The 20593-nt window shown below is 37.7% G+C and overlaps 1 protein-coding gene across 1 annotated transcript in view; it reads left to right on the top strand.

Moving 5' to 3' along the window:
* Positions 1-20593, top strand: part of Reln (reelin) — a 323527-nt gene that overhangs the window by 282565 nt on the left and 20369 nt on the right. The window contains exons 46-55 of the mRNA XM_013034723.1: positions 1481-1621; positions 2789-2966; positions 6619-6812; positions 7603-7859; positions 12611-12765; positions 13778-13992; positions 16179-16356; positions 18234-18409; positions 18548-18654; positions 19691-19933. Coding sequence (XP_012890177.1) covers positions 1481-1621; positions 2789-2966; positions 6619-6812; positions 7603-7859; positions 12611-12765; positions 13778-13992; positions 16179-16356; positions 18234-18409; positions 18548-18654; positions 19691-19933 — 1844 coding nt within the window. The remainder of the gene's footprint in view (positions 1-1480; positions 1622-2788; positions 2967-6618; positions 6813-7602; positions 7860-12610; positions 12766-13777; positions 13993-16178; positions 16357-18233; positions 18410-18547; positions 18655-19690; positions 19934-20593) is intronic.

Consider the following 20593-nt stretch of genomic DNA (forward strand, 5'->3'; position numbering starts at 1 on the left):
CTGACATTTCCTCTGCAATATCAAAAGACACACAAGAATAAACCAGAGAGAGACAGAGACAGAGATGACAGAGACGGACAGACAGACAGAGAACATGGAGACAAGCATGTATGCAGAAAGAGGGTAAGGCATTTGGTGTGCTTTGAGAACGCCAGAGATGGTGGGCAGGATGAAGGAGGAGAGGAAAGGGTCCAGCCTATCCAAACCTGTGGGCCAAGAAGGTTTGGGGTTTACATTAAATGTAACGGAGAGGGGGGTTAGTTGTGGAGGTGGGAAGGAAGGGATGGTAGGGGGAAGACAAAGGAGGAGGCAACAATGCTCAACAGGAAATGTACTCATTACCTTGCTCATGTAACTGTAACCCCTCTGTACAGCATTGTTCCAATAAAAAAGCATACAAAAAATAAATGCAACAGAGGTGATGGAGAAAAGTTAGGCAGAGATGAGTCAGTTGGAATATATGGAACCTCAGGGTACACAGAAATTACAGTGAAACATTAGCTCCGGTTTCTTTTTTATTTGACAAGCTTTATATAAATGTTTTCAATTAGAAAATACAAGACCCTTGCAATTGTTTAGTCTTTTGTATTACCTAAAACAGATATTCCTCAAGGAAAGATTAACAGGCTTAACACAAACCACATATGGATCAATAAACACTGATGAGTTCCTTTATGAGTCCTTAAGGGTCATTCACTTAGGCCTCAAGTATTGTTTGGATTTGACTGCCATCTAGTGCCTCTAAAAATGTGTTTATTTGGTTTGACACTCCTCAAACTGTGAACAAGGTGTATTTCTGCTTCTAGAGTAGAAAACTGTATTGGGTTTACCTATTTTATTTTGCAATCAATTAAGCTAAGCCTAGTCTTTGCTTCTCTCCACTGTTTCACTATTTTACACTCATTGTCTATAAGGCTTTCACTGGGAGAATTCTCCCAGTCCTGCCTGAGGTGTGCCCCTTACACAAAAATATCTTTCTAGGAGCTAGAGGGAGGTTAAATCCAGCTCCTATTCTCTTCAAAAGTTGAATGCAAAGGGTTTGCTACAGCTGGAGGACAGGCATCCTTTCCAAACTTAATAATACAAATTAGCGACAGCCCGGGTGGCACCACACAGTGGCTCCCACACAAAATTCCAGGATTTGAAGAAGTTTTAGTCTCTGACTTAGTCTACTTTTGCAAAGCTCAGAAAGATCCCTGGGACAAAATGCCACATTGAATTGGTTGCCGTTGTGTGGGTTTGCTTTTACCGACCACTTTGCAAAGTTTATTAAGATCATGGAGGTTCTTTGCAGAATAGGAGTGGGAAGAGGTTAGGCAAGGATCATTCTTCTGGGGAAAGATACAGGATCTAAGGCACACAGTACTGTAGTGCAAAGCTCAGATTTTATGTTACCCTCTTCTATGCCCTTGTTCAAATGTGATAGAACATATTTTCTTTTCCACTGCATCCTTCATTGTAATTCTCTTCTTCTTCCAAGGTCCCAAGCTACTCGTTTCCGCTGGCATCAACCAGCTCCTTTTGACAAGCAGCAGACATGGGCAATAGATAATGTCTACATCGGGGATGGTTGCATAGACATGTGCAGTGGCCACGGGCGGTGCACCCAAGGAAGTTGTGTGTAAGTGCACTATTCTTTCCTTTTGTCAGAAGCTCTGAAGTGGCACTCCATCTAGATTTTTCTTGAGTGGCTTTTAAATCACTCCCAGGTTACTTTGGCTTTTACCTTGTTCCTGAAATAGGAGATTAAGCTAACTGCAGAGTTGAATTCATCAACTCTGTCATCCATATAGCTGTTGTATCTTTATTCTGGCTTGGAAATTATGAACCAAACAAAACTTAGCTGGTTGGGAGAAAGCTGAGTTATAATTGACTGTAGGTATTCCCTTCTGTGTCTCTGTGATACACTTAATCCTTGAACAAAACTACTAAACAGGTTCAGTAGTTCAGCATGTTCTGAACAAAACTAATCCATCATTCATAATTTTCTCATTGAAGTCTGAATTTGTGTAATAATATCAGGCATATTTGACAGAGAGGCCTATTATATCTTCAAGCATCTTTGGAAAAATCAAAATGTGCATGTGTATATATATATACGAATAAAAATGTATGCATATGAATGTGTATCTGCATGTATATACACACACATTTACACTCTAAACCTTTGAGCTTTATTTTCAAAGATTTGCCATTAATGGAGCAGTATAAAAGAAGATGATGCTGATAGGGATTTCAAAGGCCCTTCTCCACCCACATGAGGAATCTTTCCTTTGATCAATGATTTTAGCCAATATCAAGAATGACCCTAAAGACCAACAAGCTTCACTGTCCTGTGCTCACATTCCCAGCTGTCCTGAACACAGAGGCCAGGCCTATGGTCAGAGATGGTAGTTACTTACTATCAGAGACATCTTGTGCTGTTTGGAACATGACCTCTTATTTCCGAATTGGCCCATATCTCTATTAAGATAAACAACTTCATAAACTGCTGCACCCACCAATTTTGTTTGCCAGCTGTAATTGTCGTCCATCCAGCACTGTGTGATGTAGAAATAAGGGTTTAGTAACTTTAAAAGTTTCTTCTTCCTCTCCACTGGTAATCCCAAGTCACTATTTGAGAAAAGTTAAGATGTAGTTACTTCACAGCTTATTTCTAACCTATATCACTGCGAAGGGGAAAAATCAGTAACCTTTCATCTTCCTGGATTGGCAAAAGGAATTGTCTTCCGTAATTGCAAGGGTTTTGTTTAATGTTGACTCTCCCTTTCTCTTCTTCCACACCCAGCTGTGATGAGCAGTGGGGTGGCCTGTACTGCGATGAGCCTCAGACCACCCTTCCAACCCAACTCAAAGATAACTTCAATCGAGCGCCCTCTAACCAGAACTGGCTAACTGTGAACGGCGGGAAACTGAGTACTGTATGTGGAGCTGTGGCTTCAGGACTGGCCCTCCATTTCAGTGGGGTGAGGACTTTGCTGTTGCTTCTTCATTTGAGCATGCTTTAAGTGCTCCCCAATTTGTTGAGTCACTTTTGAAGCTTAATAAGGAATACAAGATACAGAATCATTTACCCTAAATGCTCAACCCTGGCCTGAACTCAAAATTTTATAAAAATCAGAAAATACGTATTATTTCTAGTATTTTTGTACAACAGAGCAATTGAGAGAATTTAGCCATCCAGGATAGTGTTAGAACAGGGAATATTTAAGTGCACATTTTAAAAGGACTTATTTGTCTTTCCATTCCGGGGAGGAGAGAACACTTGCACAGTGTGTGTGTGTGTGTGTGTGTGTGTGTGTGTGGAGGTTCTGTCTGAATGAATTGAAAACCTTTAGGCTTGAAATAAATTTGGAGTTTAAGGAACTAAAAAAATATCTGGAAAATAAGTTTCAATGGCTCCTAAATTTATTAAGAATAATCTTTTCTTTAAATTATTTGAGCCATTACTAGGCATTTGTACTTATAGCATATTGTTCTGTGAATATCAGCAGCAATATTGGAAAATTTCTATGAACTTTTTTGATCACTGTATTTTGTTGCCAAAATTGACTGCTTAAAAATTCAACCTCTCCAATACCATAATTAGATCAGCAGAGTGATCTTTAAACAGTAATAAATTCATGACCAGCTCTTTATGTTTCTACCATGCCCTACCTTAGAGCTTGCATTGGTGCCAATGAAGTATACTACTTATACTCACAATTTTAACCCAAGAGTAATCAGAGGGTATACATAATATAGGACTTTCCTAGTCATCAACACTGACTCAGAAGGAAGGCAGTGTTTATGATATTCTTCCAAGCTTAGGAAGAGTTCCACAAATGTTCAACCAAGAGATTCTGACTTGTCAACATTAACTAACAAATTAATATAGATGGCACTAAAATCAACTATAAATATTTCAACAAGAAGCATTTCAACTATTAGCTCTAATTATAATTAAATTACATGAATGTTCAGTTACAGTCATTTTAAACTTCCATATTAAAATAGTCATCTCAGGAAAAAAAATTAAATAAATAAGTAAAATAGTCATTTCAGGACTGGCAAAGTGGCTCAAGTGGCAGAGCATCTGCTTAGCTAATTGTAGCCAAAATAATTAATCAATCAAAAAAGAGATTAAATTAGTCATTTCAACATGCTAGTTCATATATTGCTGTTTCTTTTTAAAATATAGTGAATGCTGGGTCGATAGGATTATTATATGTATGTATATTTATATACTTATATATGAAGATAACATTTAAAAACCACTAAATACTACTTGTGAAAGAGGAGAAGAAAGAAGGGAGGTTAATGTAGTATAATAGAAGGGGTGGGTCTGTTCAGAATACACTGTACATTTCTATGGAAATATCACAATGAACCCCTCTTGTTCTATTAATGTACGCTAATACAAAATACAAGTTCTACACATGACTGTAATCCCAGCTATACAGGAGACAGCAGTGGGACAATTCTAGTTCAAGGCTAACCCCAGGCAAATATATCTATCTATATTTGTATCTGTATCTATGTCTATGTCTATGTCTATATCTCAAGATTCTGTCTTGATAATCAAGCTGGGTAAGGGATAGGAGGACTACAGTCCTTAGCCAACTATGCCAGAAGTTAAAGACTACCTGTAAAGTAACTAAAGCTTGTGGCTGACACTTGTAATATCTACCTGGGAGAATGAGACTAGGTTGCTTGTAATCCAAAGCCAGCCCAGGAAGAAAAGTTCATGAGACCTATTCTTAACCTATAACTAGGTATAGTGCTGCATATATCTCATCCTAAGCAATATGGGACATTGAAATTGCAAGGATCATGGTTCCAGACCTACCTGGGAGAAAAATCCACAAGACTCCATCTCAATGGAGGCAAGGTGCACATTATGAACAGTAGTTACGGTCATTCCAGTAACTATAGGAAACCTAAAATAGGCAAAGCATAGTCCAGATACTGCAAAAAACAAAACCTTCTCTTAAATATATTCAGTAAAAAGAAAAACAACTAAGCTTTCACCCGTACTCTTCTCATTGTTGGCATACAGAAAAGCCATTGATTTTTGAGGGTTATACCCTGCTGCTTTGCCAAAGTTTTGAATCAGCTTGAATAATTTGGGAGTGGAGTCCGTTGGATTCTTTTTTGTTTGTTTGTTTTTAATTGTGAAAATACAGTACAGAGGGGTTACAATTACATGAGCAAGGTAATGAGTACATTTCTTATCAAGCATTGTGCCTCCTCCTTTATTTCCCCTTCCCATCCCTTCCCATCTCCCCCCTCCCTGCCCTGCCACCACCCCCACCCCCACCACCACCACTACCACCGCCCCCACCAAAGTTGTAAAGTTCGTTTTTCAACATAGTATTTTGTATATCTCATTGTTGCAGTGGGTCCACCTGTATCCTTATTTAAACAATTGGTTTTTTCCCTTCCCCTCTACAAATTATACCAACATCAAATACTGTGAAAACAGGGGTTATACCAAGGAGCAAAGAAATCATCTTATAAACATGTTAGAAACAATAGCAAGAAAGAAAAAAACATTTGAGTCCTTATCTTGGGGTTCATTTCGCCTAACATCAACTTATCTGACCGTTTCTGCTTATCTCAGACATATACTAATTATTGCAAATATGGGAAACCATGGGACCTATGTTTCTTTGGGCCTGGCTTACTTCACTTACTATAATTTTTTCCAAGTCTTTAAATACAAGATCATGTCATCTGCAGAGAGAGGGAGTTTTACTTCAGCTTTCCCTATTTGGATCCCCTTTATGTTTGCATCTTGTCTTATTGCTATAGCTAGGCATTCTAATACTAAATTGAAGAGAAGTTCCTGAGTTTAGAGGAAATGGCTTCAGTTTTTCACCATTAAGTATAATGCTGGCTGTATAATTTGGGGAGGGGAAGGGAAAAAACAAAATGTTTAAATAGGGATACAGGTTGACCCACTGTAACAATGAGATGTACAAGACACTGTTGAACAACAGATTTTACAGTTTAGGCTGGGCCGGGGGTGGGGGGGTGGCTGGCAGGGGATGGAGGGGGGTGGGGGGTGTAGTTGTGGAAGTGGGAGGGAAGGGATGGTAGGGGGAAAACAGGATGGTAGGGGAAAAACAAAGGAGAAGGAAACAATGCTTAATAAGAAATGTACTCATTACTTTGCTCATGAAACTGTAACCCCTCTGTACAATAAAAACTAACTATTTTCACAATAAAAAACTGATTTAAAAAACTGAGTTTGAGGCATATCTTCATGGTATAGCACCTGCCTACTGAGCATGAGGCCCTGAATTCAAACCCTAATACCACCAAACATTTAGATAGGTAGGGAGGAAGGGAAAGACACACACACACACACACACACACACACACACAGACTGTTTAGAATACATGGCACTGGAGATCTTGAATACTGAAATGTCATAGTTCAGCATACTTTTGCTAAGTACCTGCATTGTACCAAACACAATGCCAAGAGTTGGCCCAGGAAGATAGGTGATAAGAAAATCAGTCCTGCAATATTATGTCACTTGGATAATCAAAAAGAAGGTGTAACAAATTAAAAGCATATAAAACCCCCAATCAAACGCCCTAATCATTTTTCCCCATTCTGCTTTTCCTTAGGGTTGCAGTCGATTGTTAGTCACTGTGGATCTAAACCTCACGAATGCTGAGTTTATCCAATTCTACTTCATGTACGGATGCTTGATTACCCCAAACAACCGCAACCAAGGTGTTCTCTTAGAATATTCTGTCAATGGAGGCATTACCTGGAACTTGCTAATGGAAATTTTCTATGACCAGTATAGTAAACCTGGGTTTGTATTTCTTTTTCTTTTTTTAAGTTATATTTTTATTATATTTAGTCGTATAAAGGAGTTACCATTCAGCAAATCATTAATGAGTACGATGCATCTTGATCAGTATAGGTTTGTACTTCTATTTTATCTCTAATAACTAATCTTTGAACAAAACTATCAGATAGGACATTCTCAGGTCTAGGGAGGTTTCTAATTTGTTGGTAGAGTATGCCTCTGGGACCACTGTGAAGAAAGGAGAAAGGTTTCAGGTGTGGATACATAGTTGGTTTGGGTTTCTATCTTAAGAAACAGTTTAGAGGTGTCTCTGCCTAAAGATCTCAGAGGTACCAATAACACCACAGGTGAGATTCTAAGATTCATAGACTGCACTTTTCTTCCTTCCCTAATGCCAATCACCGTTAGTATATGAAGGTCCAAGGAATATACCGAATGATGGGCATAATCCCAGAACACATGTAAATCCAAGTATCAGAAATCCAAATAAAAACAAAAGCATATAATCCTCACTACTCAAGAGGCTGGGATCTGAGGATCAGGGTTTGAAGCCATTCCAGGCTAGAAAGTCCACAAGACTCTTCTCTCCAATTAACCACCAAAATGCTGAAAGGAGAGCTGTGGCTGAAAGGGTAGATCATTAACCTTGAATGGAAAAAAAAATCTAAGGGACATTGCCCAAGCCCAGAGTTCAAGCCCTAATACCTTTCTATATGATGCCTTATCACTGAATGTAAATCTTGTGCTCACATGAGCTATTTAACATTTTCACACCCCTAATATTTTCTTTTAGATTCGTCAATATTCTTCTCCCTCCTGATGCTAAAGAGACGGCTACTCGCTTCCGCTGGTGGCAACCAAAACATGATGGCCTAGACCAGAATGACTGGGCCATTGACAATGTCCTCATCTCAGGCTCTGCCGACCAGAGGACTGTCATGCTGGATACCTTCAGCAGCGCACCAGTGCCCCAGCATGAGCGCTCCCCTGCAGACGCAGGCCCAGTTGGGAGAATTGCTTTTGACATGTTTATGGAGGACAAAACTTCAGGTAACTTATCCCCTAATGTTAAACAAAAACACAATGGAAGGCTGGCTTCATGGTTCAGTGGAAAGAATTTGCCTAGCAAAGCCTATAACCCTGAGTTCTAATCCCAGTACCAATAATAATAATAATAGAATCATTAGAAATTCAGTTGTGTAGATGTGAGCCTTCTAAAATAGTATGAAATGGACCCTTTCAGACTCTCAGATAATGTGGCAACAATGGAACGTACCTGCCTTTTTTTGTTCCTGTCAACCTTCCTAGTTGACATTATAACTAAATCTCCTTCCATTCCAAGATAGCCAGTGTGCTTTATAAATAGCATTCTATAACTTTATTAACAGGATAATTTCCTTCACTTGGAATATATTCATTGCTACGTTTTTGGTTTGCTGCTTTGGGTAAAAAGCCAACATTCCTTGGTCACTGTTTTGATATCCAGTTTTTATTTGCTGTATGTCAGACATAGTGACTATTCTGGTAACTTTTTAAAAGTAATATATTGGTTGTATTGGTGATCCTACATAAATATATTATCATCAGATAAAATAACAGTGCCTTCTGTATGTCATACTAGAACTGTAAGTGCATCCATACAGTACAAATCGCTACTGTACCACTGGAGCTGTTAAAACAGTAGTACTATGTCACATGCACTAGTGCCGTACATGAAAGACACAATCTGGATAAATTTACAGTCATAAAACTAATGAGAAACTTCTTAGAAAATGTCATGTGGGGGGATTTAATTTGAGTAAATTTAATAATTTAAAATACTTAATCAGCAATGTTTTATTGTAAAAGCAATACTTATACAATGTGTGAAATTGAGACACTGCAGAAAAGGACAAGTATGAAGGTAAAAATCACCCATGAGACAAGGATAGTATAGTTTCCTAGTCTTTTTTAAATGCCTTTATATAAATATATTGTAACAAAATTATAATCTTGATATATTTTATAGCCTTCTGGGTTTACTTAGAATTTGATCCTAATTTCCACCATGTTCTTAAGAAATTTATTTTAACTTTGATATTGCTTACTAGAATAATTTTATTTCATTATTAGTATATCACACCATGGTATAATTGCTTTAAAAATCACCTTTGCAAATAGAAAAATATTTAAGTATCCCTCATCATCATTACCAAGCAGTTTTGTTGTAGTTGTAGTTTTTGTTGTTGTTTTGTACCTGTCTTGGGGCTTGAACTCAGGGCCTGGGTGCTTTCTCTGAGCTCAAGGCTAACACTCTATCACTTGAATCACAGCTCCACTTCTGGTTTTTGGTGGCTAATTGGAGATAAGAGTATCATAGATTTTATTGCCTGGGTTGGCTTTGAACTACAATCCTCAGCTTTCATCTCCTGAGTAGATAGGTTTATAGGCATGAACCACTGGCACGCAACGTAAGCAGTCTTATTCTAAGAGGCTTACATAGGGGATAAGAAGGTGTTTTGCTGGTAGAGTTCTTGCTTAGCATGTATGATGTCCTGGGTTCGATTCCTCAGTACCACATAATCAGAAAAAGCCAGAAGTGGCACTGTGGCTCAAGTAGTAGTATGTTAGCCTTGAGCAAAGGAAGCTCAGGGACAGTGCCCAGACCCTGAGTTCAAGCCCCAGGACTGGCAAAAAAAAAAAAAAGTGAAGCTTACATAGATCTTATTCACACTGTAGCTAAATAACATTTGTTTTCCTGTTTTACAGAAGTGAATTCACAATCAGTGAATAATATAAACATTGCTTCTGTATTCCAAATACCTGAAATACTATTTTACTTCAGACCTAATTGATGATCTTAAAGTGAAAGAGTAAATATTCTAGCGCACTCATGTGCCTTACAAAATGGTATTTCTTGAAACTTCTAATATGCCAGAAGAGATTAGTTGGTTAACCCCTTTTCATCAAGATTGCAGAGTTCTAGCATAAAAAAAATATGCACCCCAGAATTAACTACTTGAGAGTATTTTTATTGGAATTCCTCTTTCTGTGCACTTTGACCCCTGAGTCCTGTCTGTGATGTAGGATTAAACATGTCCCCAAATCCCTCAGAGTGAAGACACAGATAATGGTGATGCTGTTGCCATTTGAATCCCAGAGATAAGCTGCTTGTTCTGCAGGCACGTGTTATACTCAGACAGCATCAAACAGACACACTGTGGGTGAAGCCTTAATTAACAGTGGGATTGTTCAGTCTCTTCTGTGGATTCTCTGAGGCCATCTGACTTTAACCCATTGGCCCCCAATCCTCCAGTCACACCTGCTTATCTCCACTGTGAATATAGAGCCAACCAGGAAGTTCTCAGGTTGAACCTATGAGCCCTGAGTCAATCAAGAATTAGATGCAAGCCGGGCACCAGCTAATTAGATCATGCCTGTGATCCTTGTTACTCAGGAGGCTGAGATCTGCTGAGGATCACAGTTCAAAGCCAGCCTGGGCAGGAAAGTCCGTGAGACTCTTTATCTCCAATAAACCACTAAAAAACCGGAAGCGGTGCTGTGGCTCAATGGTAGAGTGCTTGCCCTGAGCTGAAGAGCGCAGGTTCACCGCCCAAGCCCAGACTTCAAGCCCCAGGACTGACCGAAAAAAAAAAATTAGATGCAATTATGAATGTGTTTTTATTTCTGATCTTTATAAGATACCAATTAAGATATGAAAACTCCCCTTCCAGAAGAGAAAGGAAATTGTGAGGGGATGGGGTAGGGGTGTTCTGCACTAATTCATGGCCTTTCTTTAGAATCTGCCAAATCTATTTCATCAGTTCATTTTGGCTTTGTTTTGTTTGTTTGTTTGTTTGTTTTGGTTTGGGCTAGGTGTATTTCTTCAACGAGTTACTGTTGATCTGACTTAGAAGTCAAGATTCATTTTTTAATATCTTAAATACCTCAAATGTTCTCAAATACACATATCCAAATATTCAAATATTAGGAGCATTACTGAGGTAAATTTATGATTATATAATTTTAGAAATAATCTGAATTTCTTAAATAATCTCTTTATAATGATGTACCTTAACTTTGCCACACTAATAACAACTTCACAATTTGAACTTAGAGGTAGTATTTATAACACATTGTACAATGTGAAGTTTTGATTTTTCTCTAATTGCTGGACCTGTAAAATTATTTGTTGATTTAATTAAGGAGAATAGGTATCTGGAGAGGGGAAAATGGAGAATCATTTTTCAATGGGCATAAAGTTCCTGATTTGTAAAATATGTCAGTTCCAAAGATCCAGATACAATGTAGTACCTACAGTTAAGAATACAATATTATGCATCTAGAATATGTTAGGCTAGATCTCTTACTAGATGCTTCTTTTAAAAGATTTTTTGGAGGAAATCTTAGTTATTTTTTGAATATTTTTATTTTCTTTAAGTACTTGTACAAAGGAGTTGCCATTCAACAAAGCAGTTTATGAACACAGTGCTCTTGCTCAATGTCACCCCTGTTAACATTCTCACCCACCACTACCACCCCACCGCTTCCCTCACTGTTTAGATTATGCATTGAATTGTTTGCCATTTAACAAAGCAATTTATGTATACAATGCCTCTTGATCTGTCATCCTTTTGACATTTTCACTCCCCTTCACTTATTTTTCTTGATCATGTAGTATATACAGTGCATTCTTAAAAGATTGTTTATTAGCATGCTTTAGCTGTGCAGGAGGATTTCATTGTGACTCTTCCACAAAAGCATACAGTGTACCTAATTAGGCTCACCCCTCCCTCATCACTCTCTTTCCATCATTCCCTCCCCAGTTGTTAGGACAGTGTCAACAAGTTTCAATGCTCTGTTTTCATATATGCATACAAAATATATCAGTCATATTGAGCCTCATTTACCCTCTTCATTCCCCCTTCCACCCTTCCTGCTAGGGACCTTCCTCTAGCACAGCCAGCTTTACTTTCCTGTCTTTCAGTTTTTGTATGTGTATGGTAATTGTACTGAGGGTGTTCACCACATGCATATATACGATATGTACATATCAAATATCATGTATGAACCCCCTTTATCGCTTTCTCCTTCCCCATTCCCCCATCTCCTATTGTTCAATAGTTTTTAGAGAGATTTCTTACACAATCCTCATTCATTCATACTAGATATTCTTCACACACACACACACACACACACACAAAGGAACATAGGGAAATATTTGAAGGTGATGGTTGTCTACCAGCTTGGTTGGTGATATTATATATTGCAGGTGTATGACTATTTCCAAACTCATCAAGACACATATATTAAAGTATGAAATGCTTGAGTAACAACTGTACCTCAATAAAGCTATAAAAAAATTCCATACTAGCTTTTTTAACAACCTAAAGACTACTACCAGAACTTGAGTAGCAGTAGCTAACTTGTGTAGCAGCAGCTAACTCAAGTTCTTTAAAATTCTTTCTCTCCACTAGATACTGTTTAAAAGTTAAATATCAAGAAATTAGTCATCTTTTTCTTTTTATTTTAATATATGACACATTCATTGCAAACATTCTCTTTTCAATATTGACTAACAACTTCATTTGTGTATATGCATTTTTTGCTTTTAAAAAGTATATTTATTTCAGCCATTCTAGTATACATGTTCCTAAAATGATATGTTGACATTAGTGTGTATTGTATAATAGTATATTGTGTGTAGAAGTTTCTATTTCAAAGATTTTTATTAGCATGCACTAGCATTCAATGTACATACCTTCTAGAATATAGACCCAGAATATCATAAAGTCATCATGAGAGTTTTATCTGTTTTCAAGTGAATGAGCATTGGCTGTTCCATGATGACTGTACAGTGGAGAGATTCTGCGAGTCTCCTGATGGCGTCATGATCTGTGGCAGCCATGATGGACGAGAGGTGTATGCAGTCACCCATGACCTGACCCCCACTGAGGGCTGGATTATGCAGTTCAAGGTGAATACATCATGTTTTCCATTCCATAAATAGCCTTACCTTACCAACAGAACCAATCAAAAATCATTAGACAGCGATTATCAAATGGTTCATTGACAACATATACTTAGAGAAATAAAATTTATTGTTAACACACAGCTCACCTATATAGTACTTAATCACTTAAAGTATTTTATTTCTGAACTATCTCTGAATGTAACTTTCATAAGACTAAGTGGATTCCTGCTCAAGATTAAATGCTGCAAGAGTAAAATATTGATAATAAAAATGTAAGAAACTGATTCCAACTTCCTAAGTCACTAATGTTGGCAGAAATTGTTTCTTTCAAAGGAGATAAAAGTGGTTGTCTCTCTTTTTTAAAACAAGAGCATTTGGATATTTCTGAAGAAAAAAAGTTTTGAGAAACAAAAATATGATTAGAATTCATGCCAATATCAACTCTGGCCAATATCCTGGCCAAGATTTATTCTGATCTGTTCTGTAATCCTAAATCCCAAGGAATGAGCCAAAAATCTTGCCTTTTAGCTATCTCCCTTAAGGAAGGGTGCTGTACTTTCTTGAAAGTATCTTTTATTATCACTTCATTGCATCTAACTTTTAGGTGAAAGTGATTTATTGAGAGCCATAAATTGTATGACAAAATAATAAAATTGGTAAAGCTGTTAGCAATCCTTCTTGGTCAAGTATTCTGCCAAATAGAAGTGCCAGACCATTAACAAAACAATTTGTAAGAGCAGGCTTGGCCTTCCAAGGCAATCAGCCAGAATAGCAGAAGCACAGGCTTCAGCCTCTCTCCAGATCCCATGCCCAACCTATTTGGCACTTTTTGTAATTTGTCACCTTGGGCAAACATTTCAATCTCACTTGCCCATCAGCAGAACAAGTAATGAACCTGGAAATGTGGGATGGTGTATATCAAGTGACCTGTGGCTTCCTTGCTGCTAAGACCTTGGAGCAGAAATATGTAACATGGTTTGAATACCTTGACAATCTTGATTTTTCTGTTTATTAGATCTCTGTGGGATGCAAAGTATCTGAAAAAATTGCCCAGAATCAAATCCATGTGCAATACTCTACTGACTTTGGCGTAAGCTGGAATTATCTGGTCCCTCAGTGCTTGCCTGCTGACCCAAAATGCTCTGGAACTGTTTCTCAGCCATCTGTATTCTTCCCAACTAAGGGATGGAAAAGGATCACCTACCCGCTCCCTGAAAGCTTAGTGGGAAAGTAAGTAGAAAATTAAAGCCTGGATCCAAATACACAGTCAATAGGGGAGACTGTTGTCAAGTCTGAAATTGTGTCTAATTGTGGGTATTCTTTCTCCCCTAACTCTAAAGGTTTCTTAACTCTAAGTAAACTTCTAGGATCACCTGACCTTAAGAGACTTGAGAAAATGGTCCTTGGCCTGTCATTCCATTTTCTAAACTTCGGTGTCATCAAATGGGAACAGACCAGTGATAGCCTTGGGGTTAAATGGGAAGGTGTATTCTGCCTTACTGACCTTGTACACAGTCATCCACCAAGCACATGTGCTTTCCAATTCCATGATCACACAAGGAACAAATCCTCATGCATGCTATTTGTACAAGGTGCCTCATGGGTTTCATTTTCCTCTTATCACAAAGCATAATTTTCTACACCTGCAGTGAAAAGTAATTAGCGTGGAGCAGTGGTGAGCCAAGGTGACGAAACCATGCTTTGGAAAGCCTGTAGATAAGTTAATTTAAGGCAATTCTAAAAGATTTCCCTTCTACTGTAAAATTAAGAAAAGAGATGCATTAAACAAAATGACAGGCATGCCTCTACTGAATTAATCATACAGTCTGGCTAGATGAAAAACCTTCTTGTGAGACAGATTATGATATATGACCAGAACCTGCAGGGCCTTTGTAGAAGCATACACACATCTTTTCTAGTGTCCTGTGCATTTCACTTACTATAGAACCACCCAGTTTTCTAAAATGAATCTAAAGGGCTTGTTCAGTTAGCGTACTAGGAAACTAAATCACAATCCCTTCAGCTGCAGGTAAACAAAACAAAAATAATATCCAAACTGGATCTATTAGACATTTGTAACCCAGCACCAGTGGCCGATCACAGTTCAATGCCCGACTGGGCAGAAAAGTCTTCAAGACTGCATCTCAAATATAAGGCCAGGCTAGAGATATAATTCAATTGATAAAGCTCCAGCTGAACAAACAAGGTGAGGAAGGCCCAAGGCTCTGAGTTCAAACTCTAGTACTGGTGCAGGGGAGAAGGCATTTGTTACATCAATAAGAATCCAAAGCTGAGGGGACGTCTCTTCAGGGGCACCATTTTTGTTTCCTGTCTTTCTCCTAGCTCCTCTTCCAGCAGCATTGGTGTCATCCTCAGCTCCCAGGCTGGTTCCACTATTAAACATTAAGATTCAGTAGAAAACTAAAGCAGAATGCTGAACCTGGTGGGGGAGAGAGTTGCTTTTCCTTCTTGCACTTCCTTGCACCTCACGGACACGTATTAACCCATTTCTGGCCACTCAATGAGTAGGGAAGTTATATTATGATGATTATCTGCTATGAATCACCTGAAATGAACCACCAGCACTTACCATCCTATGCCCATTTCCTCCTCTATTGTCTTTCTCTCTAATTATACAGTATAAGTTGCAGCCAGTAAAATTTTACCTGTTCAGATCAATGTTGTTTTTACTATTGTGTATTCCATGTAAACCCCCCCCCCCACACACACACAAAATCAAATACAGAACATGTTTATTGCCCTAGAAAGTTCTTTCATATGCCCTTTGTATTTTTTATCCAGGATTGTCCAACTTATTTTTATAAGATTAATTAGAACCTGTTTATTCCCTCAAAAGACAGAAAAGAATCATGAATTAAAAATCTCTGGGAAATTCTGCTTTATTATAATCAGCTTAAAATTGTTTTTTAACTAGCATAGTCACTCCAACCATATCGGTTATCTTCTGGGAATTCAGAAGTGGCTGCGTCCACCTTTTAAAATTCTAGAATTTTCTGAGGGCTGTATGCAGGCTGACAACTCTGCCGCGACCTCCTCCTCTGTATGATTAGTATAATCAGGGAGCCCAAATTGCCCCACCACCACTGAACTCCAGTTCATCTGATATCTGACTCACGAAAGGTACAGATTTGTATTGTGAAGATATACCTGTCATTTAAAATAGAAATCTCACTGGTTTTCATTTGTCTTACAAGTTTGAATAAAATTTAGATGAAAGCAGCTACTTACTCATAGTACCATCAATAGAAAGTAAAAGAGAACAGCGGTTAGAAAATGGATTTTACCTAGCAAAAGTACCTTATGTGTCTTTTCAGAACTGAATATACAATGCAGCCAAAGGGACTTGAATGAAGCTGGCTTTTGTTTTTCACTCTGTTGCCTTGTTTTACCAATAGTCCCGTGAGATTCAGGTTCTATCAGAAGTACTCAGACATGCAGTGGGCAATTGATAATTTCTACCTGGGCCCAGGATGCTTGGACAACTGCCGGGGCCATGGAGATTGCTTAAAGGAACAGTGCATCTGTGATCCTGGATACTCTGGGCCAAACTGCTACTTGACTCATACTCTAAAGGTAATGTTCAAGTCCCTCACAGGAGCAGTTACTCACATTACAAGCCATGTCTAAAATCAACTTATATGGGAAACTAATGATCTATTACAAAGTCCTTTGGGTACCCCCCAGGAAATAAATCCTTTGATTGGAAACTTTAATGTGGAATAAGCACAGTGGCTTATGCCTATAATCCCAGCTACGTGGGAGGCAGAGATCGAGAGGATAGTGATTTAAGGCCAGTCCAGGCAAAAAGCCAGTGAAACCTCCCTCCATTTTAAGGAACAAGCCAAGTGTGGTGGGTCACACCAGTAATTCTAGCTATGTGGGAGGTGGTGGGAGGATCAAGGCATGGAACAAATCCCAGGCAAAAATGCCTCTCAAAAGAAATAACAGAGGAAACGTAAATCTGAGGCCCCCAGTTCGAAGTATAGTACTGAAAAACAAGAAAGGAAAAAAAGTATTAGGATCAAATTCTCATCCAACTTTATTCACATACTATTGTATACATTAAAGAATATAAACATTCTGGCTTTCTATTTATACAGACTTTATATAAAGTCAGGTATTAATCCTTTTTTAACTCACATTTTCAATTAATAAACTGAATTTTTGTTCAGGAAATTCCGTGTAATGGTTAATTGACGGTAGGAAGTGGTTGAATATTAAGAATAAAGAGGTCACTCCAGGAAGCTTTTGCTGTTCAGCGTTATTTGACATTCACTGTAGTTGCCATGTACACATTTTATCTCTGTAATAAGTATGGTATATTCTCCATGAGGATGACAGAAAAATGGCTGAGCTAAAAAGGCACCAGTGTTTGAAACCCAAGAAAAGCAAGCCAGTACACAGAACCTGCTCTGTCAGTCAGTTTCGTTTCTCTTCAACACTTCAACAGCTTTGAAATGGAAAAATTACTCAAAATACAATTGAGATGATGCTGACTCATGCCAGAAGGTATAAGTCCATTTCATCAAATGAGGAGGGCACGTGAGAAAGCCAGCTTTATAAGCCTGGCATCGCAAGTAACCTAAAGGTCCCATGTCTCATGAACCTTCAGATTTCATTAGGAGTCTGCAGTTGAACAAGAAATTGTACAAATCAACATTCTGAATTCAATTCAAATCCTTCTCATCAGATGATGTGTGGTTAACTACGCTGTCTTCTGACTCATGTTCTTACATATAAACCTTCATTTATAAAAATTGTATTCATTTGCTACCATTATTGAAGTAAAGTAAGACTGGCAGGCAATTGTGTGTCTTTAATTATAGACTTGATGGTGTTCTAAGTTTGAGAAAAAGAGAATCTATTTAAATGGTCTTAACCACACAATAAGATAATAACTAGGTAACTCTCCCAAAGAACTATATATAATTACTGTAACTATAACACATAGTTATCATTATATGTTTTCATTTAAAAATATAAAACTAATGCAAAACTGTGTTATGGACAAAATGATTTCACTATGGAGAGACTAGAAAGAAAAAATGATATTTGACTACATATACTATACCATATAAGCTAAATGTACACATATATTACACACTCACAAATGTGCATACTATTATAATATTTTGTATATTATATAAAAATATATACCTATGTTTTGGGGTATTGCTTAAGTCTTCGCATACAGGATTTAACTCTTTTGCATAAAAGACTTCTAAATTCTAATTATCTGTTGATTTAAAACTCTAAAACCTGCCATTAAGCAGTCAACATGATCTTCAGTATATGGTAGAAAAGAAAATGAGCTTTTTTTAAATGTGTTTGGAATAAAGCACTGAGCTCATCTCTTTTTTAGTGCTAGTTACTTTGTATTGTCTCAAGTATTACATAGTTACACTCCTTGGTTGTTATTTGTAATCCTACCCACTCATCTTACTTGTCAGACTTTCCTGAAGGAACGCTTTGACAGTGAAGAAATCAAGCCAGACTTATGGATGTCCTTAGAAGGTGGAAGTGCTTGTACTGAATGTGGAATTCTTGCTGAGGACACTGCACTCTACTTTGGAGGATCTACTGTGAGACAAGCTATTACTCAAGACTTGGATCTCAGAGGGGCAAAGTATGTTGGTTAATTTTTATTGTGACATTGTAATTTGGCCTCAAAGCAAGGAACACATGTGTTGAAGAAATTGTTATGCTAGACTTGAGTGTTGATTCTAATTCATTCTTCTGATAGAAAATATGTGCTTGCATTTAGATTCCTACAGTATTGGGGACGCATTGGTAGTGAGAACAACATGACCACTTGCCATCGGCCCATCTGCCGCAAGGAAGGCGTGCTGCTGGACTACTCTACCAATGGAGGCATGTTTCTGTGTGAAAGCCAGATCCTGGAGCAGATTTCCACATACCATTCACCATCTTTCAGAAACATCTTTGCAAAGCTTTTGCCCACAATGCAAATTGTGAAAGTCACAAAGAAAAAGTTAGAGATCTTGGTTGCGCTCCATGTCGCCCATACCTGTGACTTCTGTGCTACACAAAATTCACCTAAAAGAGGAATTGAGAGAAATCACAGTAAAATTGAGCACCAAACTTTATGAATAAAGAAATCTATTTTTCGCTTAACCAAAGCTTGATTATGCGTGATACAACCAAGTAATAAATTTTGTATGAGTCTCCAAGTAAAAGACAAATTTTAAAACATTTTAAAGCATGTTTAAAAGTTCATCTACTAAAAGGCATATAATAAACGCTCTAGAGACTCTACAAGGAAACTTGTTTAATTGTGAAAGAAGATATTCTGAATTCATGAGTTTGTTATAGAATATCAACAAAATTCTGATTTATTTTAGATCATGTAAAGCTAGATAAAACTGGGAGTTTTTAAGAAAATATATTTTAGCAGACAGATACTATTCTTAATAACTATCTGATAGATGAATCTATACTATTTTATCTCATTCAAAAAATGTGTTCTTAAGTAATTTAAACATTTTACTGGCAGTCTTATCAAGCAATAAAAAATAAATTTCATGCCAATCTAACTAATTACAAATTTCATATATTTATAGTAATTATATTTTAATACTATTAACATGCATGTGTCTTATTATTCATAAGACAGTACTCATAAGAACCTAAAACTTCTAAAAGCAGAAAATACATCATTTTTACTTCAGCGTATTTGTTTTGGCCTCATATATCTATATATCCTTCTTCTAAAATCATCAGCCTCATATTAAAATGTTTCTAAGTACTGAATACCTGCATTCATGTCAGAAAAGTCTATTTTCATTTCCTGGTAAAAGATTTCTTTGTTTTATCTACAGTGTAGTGATGATGGTGGGATGCAGGTATTCCCATATACGTTACTATGTTGATATGCCTGTGTTTATAGGAATCACTTGGACTTTGCTTCATGAGATGGATTTCCAGAAATACATTTCTGTTAGACATGACTACATACTGCTTCCTGAGGATGCCCTCACCAACACAACTCGACTTCGTTGGTGGCAGCCTTTTGTGATCAGCAATGGGATCGTGGTCTCTGGTGTAGAGCGGGCTCAGTGGGCACTAGACAACATTCTGATTGGTGGAGCAGAAATCAATCCTAGTCAATTAGTGGATACTTTTGATGATGGTAAGAAACAGTTTTCTTCCCTATGAGCCATTGTCTGGTTATGTCTTCAGATAAGTTAATAAGTTAAAGATGAGTATCTTCTTTTAAGTGTACTTTGAAAATAGCTCAAAATAATTTTATTTCTTGTAGCAGTTTATCACAGAGATACATATTGCAATTGATTAAGAAGTATAGCAAGAAGAACTTTGTATTTGTGCAACTTATTGGTATACTTGTGCAAGCAATTACATTTTAAGAGTAGGATAATCAGGGGCTGGGAAGGTGGCTCAGTGGTAGAGTGCTTGCCTTGCATGCATGAGGCCCTGGGTTCCATTCCTCAGCACCACATAAGCAGAAAAAGCCAGAAGTGGCACTATGGCTCAAGTGGTGGTAGAGCGCTAGCCTTGAGCTGAAGAGCTGAGGGACAATGTTCAGGCCCCACAACCGGCAAAAAAAAAAAAAAAAAAAAAGGAGTGGGATAATCCTGAGGCTGGGGGTGTGGCTCAAACAGGAGAGCATCTGCCTGGAAATGAAAGATCCTGAGTTCAAACACCAGTACCATTGGGGTGGGTGGGGGAGATAATGTAGTAATCATTATACCGGCATTTAGTTGGGGGGGGGTTGGTAAATTTTTGTTGACACCTTGGATCTATATATTAAAGAAGATAAATAAAATAAATA

The sequence above is a fragment of the Dipodomys ordii genome, unplaced genomic scaffold, assembly GCF_000151885.1.
Source record: "Dipodomys ordii isolate 6190 unplaced genomic scaffold, Dord_2.0 Scaffold195, whole genome shotgun sequence".
Lineage (NCBI taxonomy): Eukaryota > Metazoa > Chordata > Mammalia > Rodentia > Heteromyidae > Dipodomys > Dipodomys ordii.